The sequence below is a fragment of the Rhinoderma darwinii genome, chromosome 4, assembly GCF_050947455.1.
Source record: "Rhinoderma darwinii isolate aRhiDar2 chromosome 4, aRhiDar2.hap1, whole genome shotgun sequence".
NCBI classification, from domain to species: Eukaryota; Metazoa; Chordata; class Amphibia; order Anura; family Rhinodermatidae; genus Rhinoderma; species Rhinoderma darwinii.
This window is the reverse complement of record NC_134690.1, coordinates 227,019,129-227,039,740: the sequence shown is the minus strand read 5'-3', so window position 1 is coordinate 227,039,740 and position 20,612 is coordinate 227,019,129. Positions and strand designations below refer to the sequence as shown.

The 20,612-nt window shown below is 40.7% G+C and overlaps 1 protein-coding gene across 1 annotated transcript in view; it reads right to left on the bottom strand.

Moving 5' to 3' along the window:
- CRYBG1 (crystallin beta-gamma domain containing 1) overlaps nt 1–20,612 on the bottom strand; it is a 333,831-nt gene that overhangs the window by 33,589 nt on the left and 279,630 nt on the right. The window contains exons 8-10 of the mRNA XM_075862225.1: nt 6,770–6,909; nt 1,152–1,278; nt 296–331 (exon numbers count right to left, since the gene is read on the bottom strand). Of these exons, the coding sequence (XP_075718340.1) occupies nt 296–331; nt 1,152–1,278; nt 6,770–6,909 (303 nt within the window). The remainder of the gene's footprint in view (nt 1–295; nt 332–1,151; nt 1,279–6,769; nt 6,910–20,612) is intronic.

The following is a 20,612-nucleotide window of genomic DNA, read 5'->3' as shown; positions in this document are numbered from 1 at the left end:
AGCAGTCATTACTTCTTCATGGATCTGCACTTGGTACCAAATTACTGCATCAAGTAATGTACAAGTACAGATGTAGCCATCCTTATCTTGACTTTTAAGGCATTAATTACACAGTGGCAAGATCCTTTATCTTGACTTTTTTCAATGACTTTTCAATGGCTTTTGTTGAGTTATGTTGCACTGCAGCAAGTTATCAGAGTCAAAATAAAGATGGCTACATCCGTACCTAGATTATATATATATATATATATATATATATATATATATATATATATATCTTTTGTGTTACTCTTACCTTGGGTTCATAGGGGATTTCAACCTTGCGGCTTCCCTGTAAAGAGAATGAAGACGTACGTCAACACAATGGAAACTGAACTTACGTGTTATTATTGGAGAGTTCACATGGTTACGGAACGTTTTCAAAAGCAGCATTTTATCAGGGAATCCATATCTGTATGTAGTGTGTGTGTATATGTATATATATATATATATATATTTATTTATTATATATTTTTTTAGTATATATCAACTGGCTCCAAGGTGGTGGTTTACTTTATTATCATTCCAAATCCTGCAGCCATCACTTGAAACACAACTGCCACGTTTGAATATTTTCCACTTATTTAGTGTCCTAGTTCCACTTATTTAGTGGGAAAAAGTGCTACGTCTCTACGGTGTATGTAGATACTTTTATATGCTCAGAAGCAATATCGAAGATGTGGCTTCTACTGCAAGACCTTCATCTCTACTAATCACTGCACAGGAAGAGGCAGGTCAGTATGGCTGCCGAAATGTAGCTTCTTGCTAATAGCAGTGGATGAGAGCAGCAAGGAAATCCAGAAAAGTGGACTACTGCGGTTGGCCCTTTAAAAGTAGTGAGCACTGACCAATAAAAATCAACACAAATCTGTAAAACTTTATATGTACAGAACATTTTTTGTGAACATACATAGAAGACTCACAAAGTGTGAGGCAAGAGAAATCAGGCCAGAATATTGAGAATTCCGATACAACTTTTAAATGCAAGATATTTCTCGGATAGTATAGAATTTTATTCTCACTATATAAAGTACTAGCCTACTCCGTTATTATACAAAATAAGAAAAATCACTTCAGCGATAGTAATGCTATGCTGTGTCCAACAAACTCACCATTTTCAAAGGTCTCATTGATCCAATGTATGCTTCCTGAATATTTAAAAACGAAAGATCGGGGTATTCTCCTGGCTCCATGATGAATGGCACTCCCTGGAACCCAGATTCCTCATATATAAGCCACCTGGGGAAAAAAAAACAAAAAACATTTTCGATTAATAAAATTAATAGGCAAATATTTTTCAATGAGACACGAGCAAGTGTGCAACAGAGGGAGGCAAGGACACCTATAAATCAAGGTTACACCTACAGATAGCCAAACCCTGTCCAACAATAGTAGAAGTGGGATTCCTTCCTGTTATTATCAGAACATTCACACTGCTAATATTTCCTATATCAGGAAATGTGATTGCTCTCATTCCTTAAAGTGTAACTAAACCTTCATCAAACTTCTGACATGTCATAAGTTTTGGCCGGTGGGGGTCCGAGCACTGAGACCCCCACCGATCGCTAAAACGAAGCGGCAGAAGCGCTCAGGTCAGCGCTGAGCCGCTTAGTTTCTGATCGGCTTTTTTGGAAAGCCGATGTAGCAGTGTACGGGCCCATAGACTTTCCATTGAGTGCGTACACTGTTACATCGGCTTTCCGAGAAAAGACTATCAGAAACTAAGCAGCTCATTGCTGACCTGAGCGCTTCTGCCGCTTCGTTCTAGTGATTGGTGGGGGTCTCAGTGCTTGGCCCCCACCGATCAAAACATCTGACATGTCACTATGACATGACAGAAGTTTGTTGAAAGTTTAGTTACACTAGAGCATATTTCTGTAGACCGTATTATGTATAAGCTATATTTCTTTCCGGAGCTACATATCCTTTTCTCTAATTAATAAGGATTAGAACAGATTTGTGCATACAGTAGACATAACTATCAGTATGCTAGATTTCCATACATAACATTGGGACTGCACACTGTAGTTTGCCATGAACATCTGCAAACTACATCTACATTATTGCAGAGCTGTTATTTTCTGAATTTACTTGGCAAGGAAGAACCAGTAGGTGTGCGGACATCCAAACACACAATAAAACACATTATAATAAGTAGTTACATATGAAAACATGTACACACACACACACACACACACACACACACACACTTCAAAGTCATGTGGAGTACCATACACTGATCTGTGCATGTGATTGTGCAAGCAAACACATTTCACACATTAAAAAACGCTGTAGTTCAGGTTCAAAATCTCACTAAGCAACGTTCCTGTAATTGTTCACAAAGTAAAAGTCTCCTACATATATATATATTATTTTTTTTAGCTATAACAAATTGTAGCTAGTACTTCTGGTTAACCTATGCTTGCAACACAAGTTTGAAGTGAGTGTCCACTTTTAAAAGGGGACCTGTCACTAGGTCATAGAAAAACAGAGCTGGAATCAGGGAGACCTGGCTATTCAGGTCAGTTAACCAGCTCTACTTATTTTTCTCCTGGACCCTTCCGTTCCAGAGATATGGCCCACTGTTGTGTTAGCTCCCAATATGCCAATTTATTGTAGTTAGCACAGGGTGGAGCTAGCTTCCCTGCCTCTAATGCTGACCAATCAGCGCAAGGCAGCTTGAGGGTAGTTCACGCCCTGTTAGCTAACTACAGCAAATTAGCATAGAGGGAGCCAATACAACAGTGTACCATATCTCTGGAACGGGGGGGGGGGGCGGAATCCAAAATGAAAAACAACGCTGGAATTAGGGAGACAGCGCTATTCTGGTCAGGTAACCAGGCCAACTTATATAACCTAGTGAGAGATCCTTTTTAAACACCATTTTATTTTTTAGTTCAAAGTTTTGTGCCTAATTTTAATTCTGTCTATGGAGAATTATTTCCCACATATGGAGTAATGTTTTGACATCAAAATAACTTCTATAGAGATTACTTCTACTGCGGTCTTATTTGATGTAGACATATATAATTCATATAATACATATTAGCCAAGACACCTAAATTTTTTTTACCCTACATTTAGCGTATATATGCTGGGAAAAGCTCCCAATGTGTATGTTAAACATGGGCTGTGACAGATGCCTAACAAGGACATTGATCACCCATAGACCTTAACGGAATATGTAATGAACACTCATGATCTTTTCATGACTTATCCGTTAAAGGGATGCCTTAACAGCCTATGGGTGACGAATGCCACTGTTAGACATCCGTCACAGGCATCTGTTACCCATAGACTAATATGAAATAATCGATGAAAAAGCAGAAGGTGTATACATTTAACTGGTGCTTGTGATGTAAACCATATAATGGCTCGCATGTTTAAAAAAAAATAAAAAAATAATAATAATATGGCACGCACGCATGCGCAGAACATACTTCACAAACATGATGTGAACAGCACCCAAAAAACATATGTGAATTTGGGGTTGGCTAAATTATTTGCAGTGTAGCCAAGGAGGTGTGTGGTATAAAATAAAAAAAGTTTGCTTTGATGGCCTCCTGGCTTTCTGCCCCAGAGTACTGGGATTCTAACAACACCTCTGCGAATGTCAGATAAATGTAAAAAGACAAAAACAAACAGAAGTAATGCATAAGGCTACAACTCAAATTGCCCCTGGTATTTGCTAAAAAGGAGTGTTAGATCATGGTTTTCATCTACAATAATACTTAATTGTTCCAGGATATATGCAATTTGAGATCGCTATCTGTACAGAAGAGCACCTGTTGGATAGTTGCAGATAAATACAGGGTCTGCTATACACCTGTTTTAACTGGCAAATTGAGCTAAGCAAGGAAGCCCAAAGAGTGTATTTACATGAGACTTTGTGTGTTTGCGGGTTTGATGGCCCGGACTCAAGTCAATAGCTAATTTCTCAGCTGATGGGGAAGTAAGGCCTCATGTCTTACTTCTAGGGCAGAATACCTCCGAAATACTGCAATGAATGGAACATCACACGGTTTAGTTTCTGTCATACTCATATGTAATTCAACAAAAACTTACAGTATGGAGGTACAGTAAGTCCCCACAGACTTCTATGTACGCCGTATTACAGCTCCGTAACAACTCAGATGTACAGAGCCGTAATAGGATCGTGTACATGAGCCCTTACAGTGAACATCCTCTTGAACAGCACTTTTTTTTTCTAATTAGGTAAAAGGTTCATTTCTCATTATATCTTTATTGAAAAGAGCTCTTTTCTGATATATAGCTCCAAATCACCTGCAGAGATATAGACTTAAAAGAGAACATGCTGGCCGCCTGCAGCCACCACTAGAGGGAGAATGGGAGCTTACTGCACACTTAAAATGGGTATTCTTAACGCAGACATTTATGGCATATGCACATGATATGCCATAAATGTTCGTTAGATGCAGGTCCCACCTCTGGGACTTGCAACTCTCTCTAGAATGTGGTCACCTGACCCCAATCCTACGTGGTGGCTGGGTTTTCCGTAAACAGCCTAGCGCAGTTTTCAGTATCAGGAACTACAACAGAAGTGAATAAAAGTTACGGCAAAAGCATAGCACAGCGAGCTACGCTGTTTCCATAACTCCCTCTAACTTCTTTGGGAGTTTTTATTTTTTTTGCTTCGTTTAAATAGAGTAAACGAGTGCTGATCGACATGCTGTATCATCGACCAGCGCTAGTTTACAGGGCAAAAATCTGCCTATGTAAAACCACCATTACCCATTAAATAATAACAGTGTATGCTCCTAATCACACATTCATGGCTTATCCTATGGCTAGACCATCAATGGAAATTCTTGGAAAGACCTTTTTATGTTTAGAGCATATGAAGAACAGGTTTAAGGGGGACGGAGACTACTTTGTTTTTTACTGGGAGGCAGAAATGGAGAAATATGAGGCTGTATCGGAGACTATCAACCTCTTCACGACTGCCATACGGCTATATACTTTCCAACTGCCGACGCCCAGTGCAGTTGTCACATATATAAACGTTGGCAGCCTGGAACGAGGTTAATGAGTGCAGCACTGCTTTCCTTCTAAGCAGTACTGCACTCTCATGATGTCTGCCGGGCTTTGAGAGCCCTGGAACACCCCCCCCCCCCCAGTAGATAGCTGCACACACAACCCTTCTGTAGATAGTGCCACATAAGCTCCCTCTAGAAGCAGAATCCCCGGCCAGAGCGCCCTAGAGGGAGCCCCTGACGTGTCTCCATCCCCTCTGTAGATAGCACCATCCCCATGTAGATAGCGTCACCCCCCTGCAGATAGCACCACCTTAGCTCCCTCTAGGAGCGGAATCCCCGGTCAGAGCGCTCTGGCCGGGGATTCCGCTCCTAGAGGGAAACCCTTACATAACTGTCCATATGTGGACAGAGACGTCAGGGGCTCCCTCTAGGAGCGGAATCCCCGGTCAGAGCGCTCTGGCCAGGGATTCCGCTCCTAGAGGGAGCCCCTGACGTCTCTGTCCACATATGGACAGTTATGTAAGGGTTTCCCTCCAGGAGCGGAATCCCCGGCCAGAGCGCTCTGACCAGGGATTCCGCTCCTAGAGGGAGCTAAGGTGGTGCTATCTACCGGTGGGTGGCGCTACCTACATGGACAGTGTGGCACGATCTACATGGGCAACGTGTGTGGCACTATGTCGGCACTAACTACAGTAAGAACTGGGGCACCATGAGGGCACTGTGGCACTACAGGGGCACTAAGGGTTTTTTGTCCCAGCGACCTCAAAACACCAAACAAATCAAATTCACCCATTATTTTTTTCATTTTTTTAACGGCCATGGAAAACGGATAGCAAATGGCGGTTAAAAAGCAGTCAGACGGCCAGGAAATGGGCTAAAATTTTGAAGCCATGAAAAACGGAGAGTGTTGTTAACTACTGTTTATGTCACGTCGTGTAAATATAGCCTTATAGCCCTCTTCACTCTCTCCTCACAGCGATCCAGGCTGACAGAGAGAAGACTAATTGTTACAGAGCTGCAACAGTGTATATCTATATACATATTATATAGATAAATATATATAAAAAAAATACAAAAAAAGTTGGGTTTTTTTCACATTTTTTGTGATTTGTCTGCTCATAATAAAAATGTAAAACACGGAATTAAACTAATCTATGAAATTAAAGCCTCATATTTGTAAAAAAAAAAAAACAAAGTAAAAATAGTTGTGATATTCAAAGCAGATGCAAAGATATTATCGTTTAAAGAAGTGCATATCAGAAATTTAAAATTTAACCTTGACACAGGGGCATCAATGACCCGTGCTCATGAAAGGGTTGAAGAAAGAATGGGACTGAGCTGCAATACTAGACACAGCCTATTGATACAGTGGTGTTTCTAGAAAAAAAAAACAGACTCTTTTTCCTAATCTTATACAAGCTCTTTAGGCTGGGTTCACGCCTTTCATTCAAAGTGCGTTTTTTGCCATGATTCGCAGCAAAACCGCACTATTTTGCTGCGACTTCGCAAAAATCACGGCAAAGTAGTGCGGCTTTGCCGGCATTGTGACAAAAAAAAAAAAAAGACATTTTGACTGCGACGTGTGAACCCAGCCTTAGGCCCAACTTCGTTTAACACAATTGTCAAAATATGAAGGGACAGAGGAGATGAGGAACCCGTTTCTCTGCCAGATTTCTCCCTGCTGCTGACTGACATTGAAATGTTTGCTAGGTTATTGAAACTTAATTCCTTACACTCCACAATGCACTTTAACGGAACAAGTTCTCTGCAGTCTTCCATACACCTGCACCTCTTCTGTGTCATCATAATATGAAGACATAACCCCAAGACCATCTGGATCCGTGAACAGATCGATTTGGCAAACACGATAATCCTAAAAAGAAAAACCAATCCAATGTTTTACAAGTTATTACAAAACAGATGATTACATTCCTTGTACATGCCTTCCTAATACATACAGAATAGTTCCCTCTGTAGTAATGAGTCATACATTCAGTTAATATCGGATATGTATCCTGTTTAACCACAAACCTGCATATTTTACCGTTTATTCATTCTGTATGGGTGCGGTGTAAACATTCATTCCTATTTTCTGAAAAGATATTACAAAGTAGGGACGCAAAGAATGAAACTACAGCAGTTTCTCTCTTAAGATGTGCACATACATCAGGATCTTGCAGTGGATCTTACGGTCTATCTAAATCTTTTAACCCCTTAAGGACATGGCCAATTTGGGCCTTGGGACACAGCGATTGTTCTAGTTTTTTCATTACTGCATAACGAGAGCCGTGACATTTTAATTTTCCTGGCAACGATATAAGGGCTTGTTTTTTGTGGGATGAGTTTTCTGGGTTTCGACCTTGTGATGTTTACAGTGCGGTATAGAGGACAGGTTTACTTTATTTTGCGAGCCGTTACAGTTATGGTGATAATTGATATCTTTTTTTAGATTTTGCGGAAAAAAACACTTTACTTCAATAGGAGAATCGGCGATTCAAAAGTACGAGCAGTGAAAGGAATGAAGGGGAAGCAACAGTCATATGAGCGCTGCGGCCCCTTCAAAAACAGCTGATCGGCGGCGGTGCCGGGATTCGGACACTGACCAATCAGATATTGATGGCCTATCCTGAGGATAGGTCATACACTTTGAGACTGGAAAATTCCTTTAATACCCTAGAAATTATTATTTTTTGGAAAGCAGCCCCCCCCCCCAAGGTATTCATTTAATGTCATATCAAAGATTTGAAAATCTGCATTGTAAAATGTCTGCAGCATGTGGATGAGATTTGTAAAATCTCATCCACTTGCCTTGTACTGTAATCCACTGCAGACTTTACATGCAGAAATCCACAGGTAAAATCTGCAGCGAATCCACCAGATGTGAAGTCACCCCGAAGGGGCTACATGGTGACTTTGGTACCGACAAACTTTTTCGTGATTGATGTGACAGGCTGTCACAGCAATCACATGACCGGTGACCACACTGAGTGGTTTCCGGATAAAAGCTCTGTGATACAGCTGTATTACAGAGCTCCTTACCATCGGTGGTCATGTGACGGACACACAGAGCTGTGTCTTCTATCTAGCCGTACACCTGATAGACATTCTGTAACGGTAGCAAGCTGTGCACCTGTGTGTCCATCACATGACCATGGACAGAATTTTATCCACTGGAAGTAAACAATGAATGTTCTCACTTACGAACCACAAGACAATATCTTGAAAACCGTGAGGAATTAATATAGAAAGTATATTAGAAAATTGTATAAAACTTTTATCATCCAGAAAATAACGTTAAATTTGCTGAAACTGGAAAACCTCTTTAAGAAGCGTTTTTTTCAAATATGATTCTGAGAAGCTATAATTAGCCATATAGGAGTGCACAGCCATTAACCCCTTGACAACATGTCACGTATAGGGTTGGCACAATACTAGAATTTGGACTTCGATACCGATACTTCGTGTAGTATTGCGATTCTCGATACCAAAACGATATTTTGCCAACAATAATAAAAAAAAAAAAAAAAAAAAAAAAAAAGAAGAGTTCTCATTTTCGTATGTGAGGAACGTGGTGTGATGAACCTCCATGTGCCTCACATTAATAGTGATTAACCCCATCATGTTTCTCAGTCATAATTGACAACATTGGGTTAATGTGTGAAGTACATGATGGGGTTAATTACTATTAATGTGGGGCACATGGAGGTTCAAAATGCATCACACCTCGTGCCTCACATTAATATGTGAAAGAAAGCAGTTTTTTTTTTGTTGTTTTTTTTGTTTTTTTACAGAGTACACATGATAAATGACGCTATAAATTTGTTGTGCAGATTATTGCGGTTGTGACTATACCGAATGTGTGTATGTTTTATGTATTGAAACTTTTATTTTAATATTTATTGCAAAAAATGTGTGTATTTTTAAACTTTAACCCATTCCCGACATCTGCCGAATATTACGGCGCTGTCGGGCAGGGCTTCCCGCAAAGCACAGTACCATTACGTCGCGGTAATAGCTCCTGAGCCCGCACCATCACCGCCGGGTGACAGCTGTATGTTACAGCTGGCACCCTGAGGTATCGGCTAGGACCGGAGCTAGCATCCGATCCGGCCGATTAACCCCTCAGATGCTGCGTTCAATAGAGATCACAGCATGTGAGGAGTTTTTAGCCACCGGCACCCCAGCAACGTGATCGCTGGGTTCCCGGTGGCTGCAAAAGCGATCGGAAGCCTAATACTTACCTCCCGGTCTACCAGCAATGGAAGCCTCCTATGCCCCGCTCGTCGGCGAGGCCTAAAAGGCTTCCGGTACCATCGGCACGATGTCGCCGGCTCAGCTTTCGGCTCAGAAGCTTAGCCGGCGTCAGCAGTGGGTGTCCGCTGTATGTTACAGCGGATACCCCGATGTATCGTCAGGCTAGCTCCGATTACTGCCATTAACTCCTTCGATGCAGCGATCCAATGCGATCGCTGCATCAAAGTGGCTTGTAGCAAATCGGTAGCCTGCAATGCGATGGCAATGCTACCAACTGCTACTATGGCAACAAGAGGCCTAACAATGGCCTCCTGTCTGCCATTACCGAAGCCAATTAGGCCCCGACCAGAGCCTGATCGGCTTGCTGTCAGTGAATAACGGACAGTTCTAATACATTGCACTACATAGGTAGTGCAATGTATTAGAACATCAAACAGTTGGACCTTCAAGTCCCCTAGTGGGACTAAAGAAAAAAAGTGTAAAAAAAATAAAAATAAAAGTTGTAAAAATAAAAGTTTCAAGTAATAACATAAAACACGATTGCCCTTTTTCTCTTATCAAGTAATAATTATTTTTTTAAATCAATAGTTTTTATTGAAATTTTACTTCTTTTTTAAACAAGAAAACATCAAAATGTGCCCAAGACACGGGCCAACAACAATAGTGCTTCAATACATTGAATATATGCCAGGTTGAATCAGTCCGTTAGCACCAACTTATAATAGTAAAAATAAGCAAAAATAAACAAACAAAAACAAACACATAGTGCAGTATCATATTTTCAGTTACATACATGTCAATCTTTATACCATTATGTATAGTATCTCGAGTCTTTCCATATCTCCCAATTTTTCAAGCATTTTTCATGACTGGCAGGGGTATGCAATAAAATCGATTCATAATGGCAGGTATTATTTATTCTACTGATTACTTCTGTTATTGATGGCGATATATTCGCCTTCCAGGATTTAGCAATGGTTATCCTAGTGGCTATGAATATGTGATGTGTCACTACTCGGTCTTCATGTGGGATATCACCCAGCCCAATATCCAGAACTGCCAATTCTGGTTTAAAAGGAATAACTCTCCCAGTAATCTCTTTCATCAATTTATACACCTCTTTCCACAAACCCCTAATCCTCGGGCAATACCACCACATGTGAATGGTCGATCCTATCAATCCACACCCTCTCCAACATTTATTAGTTGAACCAATCATTAAATGAGCACATCTTGCTGGTGTCATATACCATCTGAGGTGGATTTTCCGTGAGAGTTCCACATGATTAATACATCTAGAATGACGTAGAATCCACCCTGACGCCTTTGCCCATTCTTCCCCAGAAAACTCCTCTCCCAACTCACTCTCCCATCTCAACTCGTTTGATGATTTACTTATAACCGTATTATTTAGAAGAAGATTATAGCTACAGGATAATCCCTTATCATATCCTTGCCACTGATAAAAATACTTATGGAATGCTGACAGATGGTCTGGCCGAGTTGGTAACTCTATAGATTGTAGTAAGTGTCTGATTTGAAGATATTGATAAAATAACTTGCTGGGAATATCAAACCTGAATGTTAAGTTCTCAAATGATCTCATACTTTCTCCTTCATAAAAATCAGAAATACTCACTATCCCCGCCTTTATCCATGGGAGCAGAGACAAATGAGGGGCATAAACCTGCACTATGTGAAGCGGTAGATGTTCAAGACTTAAATGTATCCAATTGTTTTTGCATATGTATGATTTCCATACTTTCAAAGAATCTAAAGTCGTTTGTAATGTCACCCTTGGCATCTTAGCCCCTATATATATTGCCGCCATTAAACTTTTTAAGGATGTTTGCGATAACATATCTCCTTCCAGCTGAGCCCATAAATTAGTGGCTGGATTCTTCCATAACATACGCGTTTGGTCCATAAGTGCGGCTATATTATAAGCCACCACATCTGGTACCCCCAATCCTCCCGCTTTGACTTTACGAAATAGTAATTTTTTAGCTACTCTTGCTCTTTTACCATTCCAGATAAATTTAAGAAATAAATTCTGAATTTGTGAAGTAATTGGCCCAGGTATCAACAAAGGAATAGTTCTACAGAAATATAAATACTTGGGAAGTAACAACATTTTAACAAGGTTAATTCTGGCGATCCATGACAGCTGGAAGGTGTTCAACCTTGTGCATTCTGACTTTAACTCCTCAATGAGATCCACATAGTTGTTATTTAATATTTGAGAAATTGAGGAGAATAGCTTTATTCCTAGGTACGGAAGCCCTGATGTAGCCCAACTCATTTGAAACTTTGATAAGGAATTTTTAAGTATAGGATCCACATTGATATCTAACATTTTGGATTTAGAGATATTCAATTTGTAATAGGATACTTTTGAGTATGCTGAAATAATGACCATTAATTCCGACAAAGACTCAAGAGGAGAGGTACATGTTAATATAACATCATCTGCATATAACCCTATTTTATGCTCTCTCGTACCTATCTTAATACCCGAGATGTTATTGGAACTACGGATCATTTCCGCAAAGGGTTCCATACATAAAGTAAAGATTAAAGGGGATAAAGGACACCCCTGTCTAGTCCCATTAGTAATTGATATATCTCTGGATAACAAACCAGAAGACAGGACCTTGGCTGATGGAGTGGAGTATAAAGAAAGAATGGCCTTTTTAATAAAGGAATTAAACCCAAATGTGTCTAGCGTTCCTTCCAAGTATTGCCAATTTACTCGATCGAATGCCTTTTCGGCATCTAGGGAAATAAACAGAGACGCATTTCTTGACTCGCCAGCTATTTGTATTAAATTTAGGATTCTACGAGTTCCGTCATTGGCTTGACGCCCTTTTACGAACCCTACTTGGTCCCACGCGATCAAAGAGGGCAAGCAATCATTTAGCCTGTTCGCTAATAGTTTAGCATATAGTTTTATGTCGCAATTTAAAAGCGAAATTGGCCGAAAGTTAGCTGGAGAATCTGGAGTTTTCCCAGGTTTGGGCAGAGTGACAATAATGGCCTTTAACATCTCTGGAGGGGGATTAGGGTTGGCTGCAAATCCTTCAAACATGTCCTTCAAGTGGGGTAACAGAATTTCTGCAAATGATCTGTAATATTCATTTGGTAGGCCATCAGGCCCGGGAGACTTATTGTGTTTCGATTTAAGTAGTAATACCCTTATTTCATCTACAGATATCTGCGCATTTAATTTCTTGAGCTGTTCTTCAGACAGTTTAGGTAATTTCACCTTTTCTAAAAAGGAATCAACCTGTTCTCTAGACACTGCCGTTATTTGTGTATCCTCTTTAAGATTATACAGGGAACTATAATATTCTGCAAATGTCTCTGAGATATCTTGAGGGTCATACACTCTTGTCCCATCTGTTTTTTTTATCCATGTAATTTTTGTTTTTGCTATATGTTGTTTCACTCTCCTAGCCAGAATTTTACTCTGTCTATCTCCTTGAACATAAAAGTTCCATTTTAATTTTTTTAGTGTTTTTTCATACATAAACAAGTGATGTACTCGTAGTTTTTCTCGAAAAGATCTCAGCTTTTCTCTTATTACTTCTGAAGGTATCATTTTCATTTGGGCTTCCAAGGATTTTATATTACCTATAAGCATATCAAACTCTTTAGTTCTTTCTTTTTTAGCTCTAGCTGCGGCCTGAAGGAATAACCCCCTTACGAAAGCTTTGTGTGTGCACCATAGGAGTTCAGGGGATGATGCAGATGGAGCATTAATGTCAAAGAATTCCTCCAAAGCATGTCCCACCGATGTCATGAGTGTTGGAGAATTTAATAGGAATGTATTTAAACGCCAAGGAGATCTAGGAGTTGCAGTATAATGGTCTGAAATTATGAGCTCAATCGGAGCATGGTCTGACCAGGTAATTACACCAATACTAGAAGAGCGCGAGTTCATAAGAACTTGCCTATCCACCAAAAATAAATCAATCCTTGAGTATACTTTGTGCGGTGAAGAATAAAAAGTATAATCTCTTTCTGCCGCATGTTGGTACCGCCAAACGTCATGAAGATCTTCTTCCCCTATCAATGCATTTAGCTCCTGAGTCAATCTATTACCCCCGTCAGAACGGTCCATATCTTTATTTACCACTGCATTGAAGTCTCCACATATTATTAACCCCCCTTTTTGGTATTCTTTGGCTTTTGAAAACACTTTTTTAAGAAACGCTAGTTGTCTGACATTAGGGGTGTACACTGAGATTAAGGTGTACACCAGATTGTCTATTTCACACACTAAAATTATAAATCTGCCCTGCGGATCTGAATAAGATTGAAGAAATTTAAATGCTATGGTGTCTTTTACAGCAATAATCACCCCTGCTTTCTTTACCTCATTAGACGCATAATACAAATGAGGAAATTTTTTATGTTTAAATAGTTTACAATCTTTTGTGCGTAAATGTGATTCCTGTATACATAAGATGTCACAAGATGACTGTAAGGCTTCTTTCCACACCATGGACCTTCTGAAGGGAGAATTCAGACCATGAGCGTTAATCGAGACCAACTTCAGACCCATCATGAGTAATGTGGATCGTCGTAAGATATGATACAGCACAAAACCAAAGGCAAAACAAAAAACATATTAACAAAAACCATAGGTAATACTTCGAGATTACCCAATAGGACATTCCCTCTTTCAGGGAAAGGGTCACAGGGACTCAAGTTCAGCTTTCCTGTAAAGTAAAAGTTACTTAAAAACAGAAGAAGGAATGGAGAACGTCCCGGATTCGTCACAAAAGCCTTGACGAGAAAGATTTGTTTCTGCTGCAAATATCATTATACGGGCAGCCGACGACTGGATCTCCTACTACTCTCGGACCATAACGGGGCGACATTTTCCGGTCTGATGTTAGGAGGACGAGCGGGACTCTGATCTTGCGACGGGAGCAAATTCCAAGAATTAAGAAGCTCTTTCACTGCTGTCGGAGTGAAGCAGATGTGTTGTTTTCCTTTGTTCGAAATAATAATCTTCACTGGAAAGCCCCATTTGTAAAGAATCGCGTTATCTCTTAAGATTTTTGTCGAGGAAGCAAATTCCTTGCGTCGTAGCATGGTTGCTGCAGAAAGATCCGGGTAAAGAACAATATCTTTAAACCTTTCTGGAAGCTCAGGGGAAATCTTTAAACCTCTTAAAAATTCATCTTTCACATGGAAGAAATGAATACGTGCTATCGTATCACGAGAAAGATGTGCAGCAATATGTTTGGGTTTAGGAATACGGTGGATTCTGTCAATTAGAAGCTCTTGGGTGTTTTTTTGCGGTAGGACACTGGCCATCATGTCAGTAAGGAACTGGTTCAAAAGGTCTGGAGTGACCGCTTCCGGTATGCCCCTGATGCGGACATTATTTCTGCGAGATCTATCTTCTAGATCTAAAACTTTACTGGAAAGTCTCATCACCTCTTCCTCCAAACTTGAATTAGCATCAATGAGCATATTGTGGGATTTAACAACCTCCTCCATCTTATGTTCCATGTGATCTGTTCTGGAGGCTATAGTTTGAATATCTTTTCTCAAATCTCCAATAACTTGTCTTATATCTGTTTGGATTGATTCTCTCAAGGAATCCAACAACCTTTTAATTGTGGGTTCTGAGACTGGCTGAGATTCCATCTCATCTTGTGTGTCATTATCAACCGATTCCGCTCTGGATGACGGAGCAGGCGAAGAAGGGGTACAAGGTATACGTTTGTGCGCACCCATTTGTTGTGAAGATGATGGGTTAAAAAATTCAGTAAGTTTAGCAGGTTTGGCTTTGGTGTTCTTTTTGGATGTGCCTCCCATTGCCTCTCAGAGGATTAGATGGGTTATATACAGCTGAATATCTTGTATAGTATACTGGTATATTGACAAGACAAACAGTTTGTCCATACACAATTGTGGTGGATTTGCCACAAGTATTGCACTTTTCCCTTTATGCAGATGCACTTCTATTCCCAGGACTGTAATATGGTCTCCAGCTACCCCCAAGGTATGTAGCGGTATCTCCACTGCAGAAATAAAATTACACTCCCTCTTTATCTCCACCTTCAATCCTTAATGGGCTAAACCCTTTATCCTCCACGTTAGCACTGCGTACTCACTCAGATCAGGCCTTCCCAAACGGCAGCTTCCAGACGTGTTCCAAGTTAGATTTGGCTGTCACAGTCCTCCCGAAAATCACCACTGCCTGTGGCTGTGTGTGTTCCAACCTTTTACTGCCGTAGTTTCTCCTTTAACTCTGTGTTATGTGCTAAGCTGCACTTCTGTTTTCTTCACTTTCGCCACGTGTACAGCCTAATGGCGCCGTTCAGAAAATGGCCGACCGAGGAAGAAGGGCGGCGTCAGAGGGTATTTTCCCCCTGTTTGATTCACCCCGTCTCCTTTGCCTCCGGTACGAGATCTCAGTTTCCTCAGCCCTTTGTTTCGTCTTTATGCCACGTCTTTTTTCCAGTTTCCTCCTCACCGCCGATGGTACTGAAGTCTGCCGGATATCCCTCGTCTCCACCGTGCTTGTCACCATCAAGGTCCTTTCTCCTCCGGTGTTATCACACGCTCCTCCACTGCCAACCGGGTCGGATGATTTCTACCGGGCTATTCTTGCAGCACAGTTTCTTCACTTGACCTTCGTCAAAAATCGGTTTATTTGAGCCGTTTTAGGCTTTCTTATCCCGGAGCTCAGCAACTATGCGACTTCCTCCATTCGCCTCTAGGCCACGCCCCATCAAGTAATAATTATTATTGAATTTTTTTTTTAAATAAACCATACATATTTGGTATCGCTGCGTCCGTAACGACCTGAACTATAAAAAATATTATGTTATTTGTCGCAGTGAACGCCGTAAAAGACAACCTAAAAAATAATGCCAGAATTGCTTTTTTTATGGTCACTTTGTCTTCCAAAAATTGAAATAAAAAGTGATGAAAAGTCGAATGCATCAAAAAATGGTACCTATAAAAACTATAGCTCGTCTCGCAAAAAACAAGCCCTCATACAGCTCCGTCGACAAAAAAATTAAACAGTTCTAGCTCTTACAACAAAAGTAATTTTATTGTGCAAAACGTTGTAAAACATAAAAAAAGTTCTATAAATTAGGTATCGCCGGAATCGTACTGACTCGCAAAATAAAGTGAACATGTAATTTAGGACGCGTGGTGAACGCTGTATGGAAAAAAAAACTATGGCAGAATTGCTGTTTTTTTAATTCCTTGCCTCCCAAAAAAAAAAAAAAAGGATAACAAGTGATCAAAAAGTAGCATGTACCCCAAAATGGTACCAATAATAACTACAGCTCGTCCCGCAAAAAAACAGCCCTCATACCACTACGTCTATGAAAAAATAAAATTAGTCAAGGCTCCAATAAGTCAGGAAAGAAAAATATGCAGTTGTGCCGGCCCTAGGGGGAAGTATTTCTTCTGTTTCAAGTGGCGATTTATCAAGGCCCTAAAATTAGGGAACCAGAAAGGGGAGGACTCAAACATATCTGCTGGAAGCGGGGACGCCCGTATAATACCAGGACAACACTTCCCAGAAAAAAATTCTTCAAACTGCAAAGGTGCGGAGTGTGGACCAAATGGGAGATATGTAAGGGCACCATTTATCAGTGCGACACCGGCCTGTGTAGAAAGAATTGCTTCACAGCGCAACACACATCTATGGATTGTTTTATTGTTTTTTTACCCCATTATTATACCACCTGACTATGCCCCTGATGTACTCTGCCCAGCTTACGTGTACCCCCACATTATAAACTGAAATACCAGTAAAACTCCAAACAAAACTACTACCAAGCAAAATCCACGCTCCAAAAGCCAAATGGCGGTCCTTCCCTTCTGAGCCCTACAGCGTGCGCAAACAGCAGTTTACTTCCACATATAAGGCATCGCCATACCCAGGAGAACCCTTTTAACTATTTTTGGGGTGTGTGTCTCCCCAGTGGCATAAGCTGGACACAACATATTTCCCACTGAAACGTCACATCTAGGGAAAAAATTTTATTTTTACTTTGTACCATCCGCAGCACAATCATTTATGAAAAAGACCTGTGGGGTGAAAATGCTCACTACACCCCTTAATAAAATGCATTGAGGGGTGTAGTTTCCAAAATGGGGTCACTTCTCAGCGGTTTCTTTTATTATTTCACATCAGAGACTGCAATTGTGAACCAATACTGTGTAAGTTGCCAAATTGGGCCTCAATTTCGCATGGTACTCTCACTCCTGAGCCCAGTCGATAGTCCAGTCAAAAGATTAGGGCCACATGTAGGGTGTTTCTAAAACCGGGAAACACAGCATCTTAATTAGAGAGCTGTCTTGTTATGGTGGCACAAGCTGGGCACCATATGTTGGCAAATCTATATTGCTCACTAATTTCTGCAAAACACCTGCGGGGTTAAAACGCTCGCTACAACCCTTAGGTGAATACCTTGAGGGGTGTAGTTTTCAAAATAGGGTCACTTGTGGGGGGTTTCCACTGTTTTAGTCCCACAGGGGCTTTGCAAATGCGACATAGCAACCAGAAACCAATCCAGCAAAATCTGTGCTCCAAAAGCCAAATGGCACTCCTTCCCTTTGGAGCCCTACTGTGTGCCCAGTTTATGACCACATATCGGGTATTGCCGTACTCGGGAGAAATTGCTTTACAAACGTTGTGGTTCTTTTTTTCTTGTATTTATTGAGAAAAATTTAAAATTTTGAGCTAAAGCTACGTTTTATTGAAGAACAAGTTTTTTTTTTATTTTCACTGCCTAATTCTAATAAAATCTATAAACCCCCTGTGGAGTCAAAATGCTCACTGCACCCGTAGATGAATTCCTCAAGGGGTGTAGTTTCCAAAACGGGTTCACTTGTGGGTGGTTTCCACTGTTTTGTCCCTTCATGGGCTTTGCAAATGTGACATGGCCTCCGCAAACCATTCCTGCTAAATTTGAGCTCCAAAAGCCAAATGGCGCTCTTTCCCTTGTAAGCCCTGCCATGTGTCCAAACAGACATTTAAGACTACATGTGGGGTGTTGTTTTAATCCGGAGAAATTGATTTACAAATGTGGTGGTGCTTTTCTCTTTTTAGTTCTTGTGGAAATCAGAAAAAATTCGCTAAACCTACATTTTCTTTGAAAGAATGTAGATATAAATTTTCACAGCCTACTTCCAATCATTTCTTAAATAAACCTGTGGGGTCAAATACTCACTATACCCCTAGATAATTTCCTTGATGGGTCCAGTTTCCCAAATGGGGTCACTTTTGGGGGATTTCCACAGTTTTGGCACCGCAAGACCCCTTCAAACCTGACATGGTGCCTAAAATATTTTCTAATAAAAAGGAGGCCCCAAGATCCACTAGGTACTTCTTTGCTTATGAGGCCAATGCTTCAGTCCATTGTGCTACTAGGGCCACATGTGGGATATTTCTAAAAACTGCAGACTCTGGGCAATAAATATTGAGTTACATTTCTCTGGTAAAACCTTCTGTGTTACAAAAAAAAAAAAAAAAAAGGATTAAAAATTTACTTCTGAAAAAAATAAAAGAAAAAAAAGTTGAACATTTGACCTCTACTTTGCTTTAATTCCTGTGAAACATTTAAAGGGTTAAGAAACTTTCTAAATGCTGTTTTGAATGCTTTGATGGGTGAAGTTTTTAAAATGGGGTGACTTATTCAGGGTTTCTAATATATAAAGCCCTCAAAGCCACTTCACAACTGAACTGGCCCCTGTAAAAATAGCCTTTTGAAATTTTCTTGAAAATGTGAGAAATTGCTGCTAAAGTTCTAAGCCTTGTAACGTCCTGGAGAATAAAATGATATTCAAAAAAACAATGCCAATCTAAAGTAGAAATATGGGGATGTTAATTAGCAACGATTTTGTATGGTATAACTGCCTGTCTTACAAGCAGATACATTTAAATTGAGAAAAATGCTAATTTTTGCAATTTTTCACAAAATTTTTGTGTTTTTCACAATTAAATACTGAATGTATCTAGCAAATTTTGCCAGTAACATAAAGTCCAATGTGTCACGAGAAAATCTCAGAATCACTTGGATAGGTGAAAGCATTCTGAAGTTATTACCACATAAAGTGAAACATGTCAGATTTGAAAAATGACGCACTGCCAGGAAGGTCAAAAGTGGCCAAAGCGGGATGGGGTTAATGTACTAAATATAAATATATATGGCATATATCTATATTAGAGTACATTAGCCTGTGTACTGATAGTACACAGGCAGTTGTTAGGGCATACCCAAGTATGCCCTAAAAACAGGAAATATGGTCGGACAGCCCTGGTGTCCTTCAATGGACCCTGGGCTGTCTGCCCATATATGTATGTCCCTAGATCGTGTCACTTCTAATTGTCCCCTTGAATGCTACGGTAAGCTTTGATCGCGGCATTCAAGGGAATAGCGACGAAGATCAGATGTTTCCCTGATCTCCGTAGCTCTGTAGTTAGCGCGAGGCTGTGGCTGTATAGTACAGCCACTGCCTTGCTCTTGACAACAGGTGTGTGCGCGGTCAGCATGATGTGATGCGCTGACACTGAAGGTGATGCGGCCGGCGCTGCAGTAATGAGCGGCGGTTCAGGCATGGAGGACAGAACATGGGGGTATTTTGCAGTGCGCCCGCCATGTTGTGTCTGCAGTGCCAGCGCTCATTAGTGCATCGCCGGCCACATCACGTCATGCTGACCGCGCGCACACTTGTCAGGCGTGGGGCAATGGCTGTATTACACATCAGCAGCCCCGCTCTGACTAAATTCATGTGTTACAATACTAAGCTGTGCGGCCGCACAGCTTAGTATAGAAATACATGAACATTATTGAACCGTTTGAGGGTGCACGGCATCTAAATAGTATCAATATTTCGATGCATCGTGCAACACTAGTCACGTAACTGTACGTGCAGCTGCCTAGAAGAAGACTGGAGCGTGCTCCATACTGAGCAGGTATCGACTATGTTACAGCCGACACCGCACTGAAACGAACAGAATCGAAGATCACTTCGATTCCACCCATTTAACCACTTAGATGCCGCGGTCAATAGTTACCACAGCATCGAAGCCATTAAAATAAGGTAGGTAGCCCCTTCCGACTTCCCATCGGGAGCGGTGCCGCGGTGTGCCGATGGTTGTTTTGGCAGCCTGGGGGCCTAATGGGTCTGCCATCTTTGTATTCCAGAGGAGACTGAAAATCACAATATACTGCAATGCATTAGTATTGCAGTATATAGTACAAGTAAAATACAGTTAAATAAAAGTTTTTTTAATGTACAAAAAAATAAAAATAAACCTAAAAAGGGTTGTCC